A 9,461-nucleotide genomic window follows, 5' to 3' on the forward strand; every position below is an offset into this window, starting at 1 on the left:
CACTCAGTTTCCCATTCACTCTTACACTCGCTTTGCTACCTGTGTATATTGTTTTTATAGCTTGTAGGATCCATCCATTGACTCCATACTCTTTCAGAATTATGTTATGTAATCATGTAATGGACTGTAGTATGCTGTGTTTTTTTTATTTTTACAGAAAATTAAAAAAAAATCTCATTCAGGCTGCTTTCGTCAGAGAATTGTCTCGTAAAAAGAAAGAAAAAACTTATTTAAAGAAGCTGTTTCGAATAATTTGAATCGAATCAAGATGATCAATATTGAGAGCCTTTTTTGGGTACCAAATCATAAACTGCGAGCCAAGGAAACTCGGCTATGGATTTTTTTCTTTTTTTTTTAAACAGTCGTCGAGTGTCATATAAATGAGATCAGAAAAATAACGGCTTTTCGGTTTTGTGATAGATTGTTATGAAATACTGAACTTGAATAGTTCTTTTATTTGCATCATGACGATGTTTATAAACGTGCAAATGACCTCGTAAGCTGATCAAGTTGTATTTAAAACGTTTAAAGGTCATCAGGTCGACTACATGTTGTGCTTGAATGTCAATAGATAATAGTAGCAAATCGGCGAGCATAGTTTATAAAAGTAATTGACGGAGTTGTAAAAAGCGATTGACAAACCACGCTGCGGTAAATCACGCTACTTGTGACCTTACCCTTTACAAACTACTATTACGTGCTTCTGGTGTCTAGAAACTTTCCAGATTTGTGTCAGTAGGTAGCGAGATTTTTCTCTGTAAACAAAGTGCAAAGCTCCACAGATAATTATATGTTTTTAAGTCCTGTTACCGCATTAACGTCTACAACTAAATATATTTATGATAGTTATACAAAAAAGGCTAAACAACTTTGATTACAAAAAAGACGCGTTTATTTTTCTCATACAAATTCAACATTTCTCATACATATATAATATTCATTTAGATCACATGCATCAACTTCAAAACTTACCAAAAATGAAAAAATGTATAAAAAGATGATTTAATTATACTAAAACGTGCATTTGATTCTCTGTCATGTTAAGGAAAATATTTCCTCTCTAGCGATGTTCAAAAAGGTGGTGATGCGAGTCATTCGCATTTAAGTCTTTTTTGTTTTCTATTATACTAAGATACTTTTCTCTGATTACCAGTGATGACCGTGGCCGTAGCCAGTGTGAATGGCTCCAACACCACTGCCATGAGCTGTGATTTTGCCAGAAGGACCGGCAATCACCACGTCACCTGCGTGGGGACCAGAGACGGCAGCACTTCCCGCATGTGGTCCAGATAGAACAGCACCATGTGTTGCTGGTCCGGCAATAATTGCACCATGATGCGATGGGCCAGGGTATACTGCTCCATGATGTCCTAAACCAGTTATAATTGCACTATGACCTCCATATCCGTGGCCGTGACCTTGAACAAGCAATTTTTCTAAGAAATGCATAAATTTATCGCTAATAGATAATAAATTAAAGAAAATGGGCAATGGATAAGGCTTTCAATATAAACCGGTTCTAAACAAATTTCAGACATGTCTAAATTCCTTGAAATTAAAACGGAAGGTATCAATTTTATCTGCAACAGAATGATCCAGGCAGTCCTTTGTTTCTTTGTGTTGATACCAATTAAAAGAACGATATCTTCAGATTTACTGTCTTGAAAATCTGTAGACAGCAGTTCAAAAAATTCCTGAATATCACAAAAAAACACTTCCAATCTCACTTTAAACATGGCTTAATTTCTTTAAGCCCTGCTCAGAAACAGATTCAAATATGTTCAATCCGGATTAAAATAATCCTATCTAAATTCAAACTTGTAAATACCATGCTGCAAACCAGTCACAAACGTAGATAATCCTTATTTCAAAATTATTTAATTTTAAAGACTAGTAACTTAAAAATTTGATATAATTTCTTTCTTGTTTTATATCTAATTGATTGGTTTTAGTAGTTTCTTTAAAGTCGATTATGTAGAATGAAGGGACTTTGAAGTTATATTATAAAAAAATTAATGTCTTAGAACCAAATTGTTTAGACGTGAAAATCCTTACTTAAAAACTCTTAAATTCTAAAAAATAGTGAAAATTTTATTTCTCATAACTGTAGAATTTTGAAAGCCATGGAATTTTATTTATTCGAATTATAGAAGGCTTTCTAGAATATCAGAGTTTTCGGGGGTCTAGTGATTTTTATGAAAATCTGTGAAACTTCTGTGTTGCTTAAGTGAAGTTTATAGTTAAAGTGGTTTTCCAAAATGTTGAAAATGCAGGGTTCGAAAGAATTTGGAATATCTGAGAATAGTCTAGTTTATACGTATTTTAAGGCAATTTAAAACTCTCACAAAAAATGTCAAAAAGGGGCTCAAAAAAAGACAAAAATGTTTTAAATTCTATTTCTGACTTAAAAGCATGTTTTTATTTCATTTTTTACTATAAATACTTTTAAGTATAAAAATTTTTTGCTTTGACTAAAAAAAAATTAATGGACACTGTAACTATCGGAATTATTTTATCCGGGTGAAAGGCCTTGGTGTCCACTACTAACTTGAACAATTTTATTTAATTTTGACCGAAAAACGGGTTTTAGTTTAAAATTCTAATTATATTCTTTTTTTATAATTTCCAACTTGCATATTAAAAATTTTTAATAAAACTATTGGTCATGTTGATAGCTGTACCCAAAAGATTGCCAAAGTAATTTGTTGAAATGTATTTTGATATAAAAATTCAGTTATTATTAAAATGTCTCAAACAAATTTTAATCGATTTTGTTTCAATGCGTGTGGTTTAAAAATATGACTTTTTGCGAAGAAAAAATTTGAGTAATGACTGATTTTTCATAATAAATACATGCAAAAGTTATATCTTTGCCAATTTTTTGAGAAAAAACTGTCCATTTTTTGGATTGCTTATTTTTTAATTAATGACGACAGTTTTGAAATTATAAGAACCACAAAATTTAAGGACTTACCTTGTACTTTTAAAAAATCCAATTTAATTTTTTTTGAAATAATGTTTTTCTCAAATTATGAATATATATTATTATTATTTTAATACCATTGTCGTTCTACGATTTAATAAGTAATCTAAACTTAAAAGAATTCATATTGAATGGAAAAGCTTTATATGAGTGTTTTAAAGTGAACAGACGTATAGTGAATCTAAAAATTCTTTTAATATTTATAAGCCTTTTTTAATAGAATCGGCTAAAATACACAACATGTTAATAGTTGAGAGTTTTCTAGGATAAATATGAGATTTCATTAGAAAAAAATTGTTTAGGTTGAAATTGTTTATTTAATAAATGCTATATTGATTTTTGTCTTTTAGATTCCATTTCTGGTAGAAGCTGCAATTTTATCCAATGTTAATTATAAAATCTGATTTTATTCTATTAATGTCCTCATAGAATTTCAATAATAATAAATTAAAATAAATCAGAATTTTAAAGAATCTTTCAAGGAATAAAATCAGCCTTTGGTGATTAGGATTGTATAAGAATTTCTGTTTTTGACCAAGTCATTTTTCCTAAAGCACGCTGAAAATTCTCCTTACGAATTCGCAGCAATTAACATTGTATCTATTTTTGCTGATTGTATAAATCATCATACCATTATATTTAATGGCCAACATGAATCATTAAAAAAATTGTTTAATTTCTAATCTTTAATTTGACTGTACGAAGTGAACGTCCTTAAGCCGGCTTAAGCGTTTATCAACATGAAAAACAGTTTATATTTTTAGACGATCTGGTACCAAAATATTAATTTACTATACAAAAATGTTTTAATGTCAAATCTTGAGTGTCCTATCTATACAAAATGCAAGTCTCTGATTGGTTTACTCTTGTTGACGATCACTTTGTCTATGTTAAAATTATGAGCACTACGTAATCGCCATGCCATGAGCAATCCATCATTGAATACAAAATTTGAGATTTTTTTGCTTTAGTCAAAAATCTTCTTAAAAAAATTGTTCCTCTAATATACATAAATCTAAAGTTTCAAATATATTTGATTAAGTTAATCCATGTTTGAACTGACTAAACTGTTTTTAAACAATTTTTGTAACACTTTTGTATGCTTTATTTCTTATTATTTTTATATTAATTTGCCAGTTGACGATCACTAAGGTGTTAGCGATAACTAGACATTTTTACTTTATTATTTAAAATTTTTTAAAGTTGGATTTATTTACCAGCTCCAGCATATCCAGCGCCATATGCACCATATCCGCCATCATAAGGACCTCCGTAATGTTCAACATGGGCAGGCCCTGCAACGGAAGCTGTCACGACAGCTGGACCAGCAACTGCGCCAGAAACATGTACTGGACCAGCAACTGATCCGGCAAGATGAGAAGGTCCAATAGCTGGGCCAGCGAGGGAAGAGTGTCCCACGTGAGGTCCGGCGATATGAGATGGCCCCAAAATGGGTCCTCCAAGAGCTACACCATGAGCACCATAAGCTCCGTGTAATCCGTATCCGCTATAAATTCCTGCTCCAGCTAATAATCCATGACCACCATAAACACCATGGCCACCATAGCCTGTGTAACCACCTGGTGCAGCAGAGACAGCAGCCACAAGAGCGAGGGAGATTATCTGTTAAAACAGAAACGCAGGCAAGTGTTTTAAACTGCTAAAAGCTGGTTTTTAAAAGTTGGTAAAGATATTTAAATGACCACCATGCACCATGCATCATGCATCATAGAAAGTAATTTTTTTCTAGAAATTTAGAAAAATATGTCGTTTAAAATAATTGATGAGCATTGCCATGATTTTTTTTAAATTAACACAGACTTAAAACACTTAATGTGATTTTCAAACAGCTAATTGAAATTGATTGATTAAAATATTTACATTTTGGAATTAGGGGTTAATTTTTTCAAATCCACAATGGAATTTAAAACCTCAGCGTTTAAAGTTTTCAAAGCTGATCAATTAATTCTGTTTAATTCTGTTCCTAATCCTTATATCTCGGAATCAAGTTTTATATTTTTTCGAAAAATTCTATTTGTAATCACTACGCGCATTCAGAAACTGAATATCTCAACATTATATTTTTATTTTATTTCCAATTAAATGTTTTGTCTTAATTTGCAGCCAAGTCCGCATTTTTGGTTCAGTGTTGATAAATCTGCTTTATTGTTAAATAATATTGATGTACAAAGTATACAAATTGAAAATTTAAATATTAAAAATATATGTATATGGTTGAGGCATTCAAGTACTATTATAATAGAAGCATTTTAAATTTTATCCGTAAATTTATCTAAATACTTTTTTTACTTATTTAAATAAATACTATTATTCTTGTTATAACTGAAAACTGTATTAAATACTAAAAATTAGTTTTACATATTCAAAATTAATTCAAGGTTTAGAAGAATCAGTTTTACATCTTCATAACTATTTATGTTGCTTAGCATTTTTTCACTCGACTTTTTCTTATACTTTGGCATGTACTTAATCGTGTTCTGAATGAAATAGTGTTTCTAAGAGGATGTGGTAAATGTTGCTTAGAATTTATTCATTGGAGTTTTGCACGGGTAAATTATTTATTTTAATACTAATTTGACACAAAGAAGAGATTTTTTAAAGGGCACGATCGAATATTATTACATGCGTCTGTGTTTACCAAAAAACGTGAACAAATTATATTTTAAAAACGGTATTATCAAAAAAACTTTTAAAAAATTCTTTATTTTGACTTTTTTCTAATTTAAGTTTAATGTTACAGAAAATTTTACCAACCGTATCAAGCTTTTATTTGCAAAACCTTTTTATGGTCAGACAATATATTCCGTTGTATCCTTTGTATTTGAAGAATCACATTTTTTTAAAATAAAAAATAAATGTTTTATATCAGTTCAAATATTTAGGAGAATTTTGTATACGTACGGTTATTACCAGCAAATATTAATATAAAAGTATTAATTGAAACAAAATTTGTTGTTAGTTTATCATTTTTTGAAAATGTGCACATACAGAAATTTTTTTCAATGCTTATTTCATGCAAAACAAAATTTTACGCGGTACTTAAAACATTTTAAAATCGCCAAAAATGAAAAATCTCAATATCTCAAAATTTCTAGATGTAAAAAAAAAACTTTCCGAACAAATCGGATAATAACGTGTTTTTTTGGTTCAAGCTGAAGAAACTTAAGGTTGTATTCAAGTTTTGCCAAAATCTGTGCATTTTACTCAATAAAAAAACACGTTTTTGGCATCTTTAAATACAAATTTTAAATGGAGGAAAAAGTTTTCTTTTGAATTTTATATAATTTTCTCCTAGTAAACATCACCTGTATAAAAAATGCCACAATTTTGATCAAAAAAAGGTTTCGCATGTAAAAAGTTAGCATGGAAGGAGAACTTTCGCAAGCTATTAATATTCAATCAGATAAACAAATGAAAAAGGAACTAATTATCACCTATCAGATGGTCAACACATTCAGGAAATTAAATCCGCTGATCAAATTATAAAACAAGCAACACTTATCGGAAATGAAGAACAGTCAAGTTGATTCAATTGTTTTATTGATAATGTTGCTTATAGCGCAAAACTTAAAGCACAGGAGGCCACTTCAGAAAACATGGATCCCTTTGGGAAAAGCTTCTAATACTGCATGATTATCCCAGCTTCTCAAATCCAATATTAACTCAAGCACAATAATTTTGTACACTAAATAAAAAATAGAAATAAAGGCAATACTTTTTCTGAACACTGTTTTTCTGAACACTTTAGTCACTTTTCTCGGGAGAGCGATTTTCAACGACCGATATGGGGTGGAATAATGAAGGGGGTTGAATCGTCTCTGGTATGGAGGGATGCACTTCCATTCAACTGTTACTTACAAGGGTATTCATCCTGTTGACTGTCGATTGCTGAGTGTGCTTAAGATCGTCGGTGGTCGATCTTATATACGTTTACAGAATCTCGACCGCGCCCCCGCTGATCCCTTCAAATCATATCCGTTGATGGGAGACTCACCCATTGTGCAAGAAGGTCACAACTAGACACACCTTCCCCGGGATGGAGGCCTTAAGTTCACAAGTGGCCTTCAATCATGACAAACAACTCAATGTTACTAATCTTTATACAAATTGGTCATTGGGATAACTTGTGTCTCAGAAGTGGATGTATGAGTCCAAGCTCATAAAAAGAAAGAGGCTAACGATCGTACACAGTACACACCCCTTGATTCTCTTATATATATATTTTGTATGGTCACTCAAAGAAACAGTTTTCTTAAAATAAAAGCATCTTCCTCTTGCCTGTTTTTTTTGGACCACTTGAATATCCTTTCTACACAAACATCATTATTTTGCTGCAAGATTAGGCTAAATTTGTCACAAAAGAATAAAGTTTGCTGCAAAAAGATTCTTTTAGAGATAAATTGAATGTCTTTCAACCTTAAATTTAAGAGGACATTCGATTTATGTCGAGGAGCATTCTTCTGGCTGGACAGAAAATACCTTTGAGTGGTCAGAATAGCCATGGCTGCGGTTAACGAAAATTTGATACAAATAGTCGATTTTTTTTGTACAAGCAGACCTAGAAGCAGAGTTGTTTCAAAATTTTAAAAAATCGGTGCAAACAGCTAGATTTTTTCAGTACGTGCAGAAACTTCCAACGCGAGTAATACAGTACTATCAACCGGGGTAATGGTGTACTTCGAGCATGGTTCCATTAAATTTACTTCAACCTAAATTTTCCAAGGAGAAACATCTTCTAACAATTCGGTCCAGCAGAGGTTGATCATTTCGGATTACCTACAATTACTCTGGATTGCATATGATTTCTCTGGATCACATAAAATTATAGATAATCCACCTAAACTATTGACTGACATTAATTTTCAAACAGACATGATCACTTTTTAATATAATTATTCAATTAAAAACAAAACTTTTAACTAAATATTTGAATTTTCAGCCGAAAACAGGAAATACTGTTATCAAACAATAAGATGAATTTTCTACGGAAAAAGACGAACGTTTAAGAAAATACATGAATTTTGAGAGAATTAGTTAAGTACTCACACGAACAAGATATTTCTTCAACAAAATAGTTGAATTTTTAACTAAATTATATACATTTTCCAACAAAAATTGAATAGTTAATTTCAGATGACAAAATTTATTTTCAATGTTAAGAAAACATTTTTCAACAAATAGTTAAATTGTCAATCAAAGGGATGAATTTTGAACTAAATTGAATCTTTTATAAAGAAATAAATTCTTAGCCTAAAGAAATCAATTCTTAACAATGAATATTATAGTTGATGTCTCAACAAAGAAATATTCAAATGAAAAATCTGAAACAATCGATTGAACATTTTTTTTGGCTTCAATCTGTAAATTTGTTTTTATTTAAAAATCAGCCAGTTTTTTGTTCTGTATTCAACTAGCTTCTCAAAATTGTGTATGAAATATTCACTACAGTGAATTGTTGCTCATTTCCAGGTGCATCTATTCCAAGTCCCCTATACTGGGATATTACAAGTGGCGAAGTTTTGTCACCTTCTACCACGGCCCCTGTATAGACTCGCCCGGGTCAGTGGCTAACCAATTAAAAAAAGCTCGAAGAGCGCGAAGCTCTCGATGGTTTGAACTGAGTATTTTAGCATAACATCATGGAAAAGCATCGAATTAAAAAAATATATTCTAGTCATGAAAATAGGTTATAAATATACGGAAAGTAGTATTTGTTAAATATAAAATGTCACGAAATAAAAACAAAACATCTAAGATTTGAGGTCAGTGTATTAGATCGATTCAATCAGAATACGGTAATCAAACCTCAATTTTTGGATAGTTGATTGTACTCGTATTTTGTGAAAGTGACAGGTTTTCAGTCAATAAAAGGACGAAAAAGAATTGCGCAAATGCATTTTAAACTTGAAAAATATTGATATTCAGACATGTATAACTTATTTTCTCGTTTAGAATATTTTTTTCAAAAAGCAAATGCATTCCCATGTCAAGATATACCAACTGTGTTAACCTTCCTGATATTTCCATCTATCCTACCATGGTTGTCACGTCATGCTACAATATTTAATGCGCGAATGCAAGAACGCACACATGCCTACAGCGTGCGCATCGTTAGAAGGTCGGGGTAGCCAATGAACATAGCTTGACAAAATCACCCCACGACTCGCGGTAGACCCGAGTAAAAATGCTTCGACTTGAGTTGGACTTAAATTACGTCCAATCCAAACATGCTGAAGTCGAAAACTTCGACTTGAGCATATTTCAGTTTTGAGATGGAGTCATACTTTAGTTTATGCCTGGGAGACAAGTTTCTATGCCTTGGAGACATAAATTTATTCTTGAGTCGGATTTTTATGACTCCAAGGTGAGCTGTTTATGACTTTGAGTGTTTACCTGTCCTAACAAAAAGAGCCATTCTGACTATCATAAAAGCTAATGTTTTTAAATGATTAAAGAA

General features: G+C 31.3%; 1 protein-coding gene across 1 annotated transcript; it reads right to left on the minus strand.

Moving 5' to 3' along the window:
• Nucleotides 1-874: 874 nt before the first annotated feature.
• On the minus strand, nucleotides 875-6,911 carry LOC117178219 (cuticle protein 64-like). The gene is made up of 3 exons (XM_033369526.1): nucleotides 6,863-6,911; nucleotides 4,201-4,606; nucleotides 875-1,418 (listed from the first exon to the last, which is right to left on the minus strand). The coding sequence occupies exons 1-3, from the start codon at nucleotides 6,872-6,874 to the stop codon at nucleotides 1,147-1,149; spliced, it is 690 nt and encodes a 229-aa protein (XP_033225417.1). The 5' UTR covers nucleotides 6,875-6,911; the 3' UTR covers nucleotides 875-1,146.
• Between the last annotated feature and the right edge of the window lie 2,550 nt (nucleotides 6,912-9,461).

The sequence above is a fragment of the Belonocnema kinseyi genome, chromosome 8, assembly GCF_010883055.1.
Source record: "Belonocnema kinseyi isolate 2016_QV_RU_SX_M_011 chromosome 8, B_treatae_v1, whole genome shotgun sequence".
Classification (NCBI taxonomy): domain Eukaryota; kingdom Metazoa; phylum Arthropoda; class Insecta; order Hymenoptera; family Cynipidae; genus Belonocnema; species Belonocnema kinseyi.

Bases quoted from the DNA above. Each gene is read 5' to 3' on its own strand.
- LOC117178219 (XM_033369526.1), bottom strand. The intron at 1,419-4,200 runs GTAAATAAATCC...TGCTTGTTCAAG, and splicing joins CGCTGGATATGCTGGAGCTG to GTCACGGCCACGGATATGGA.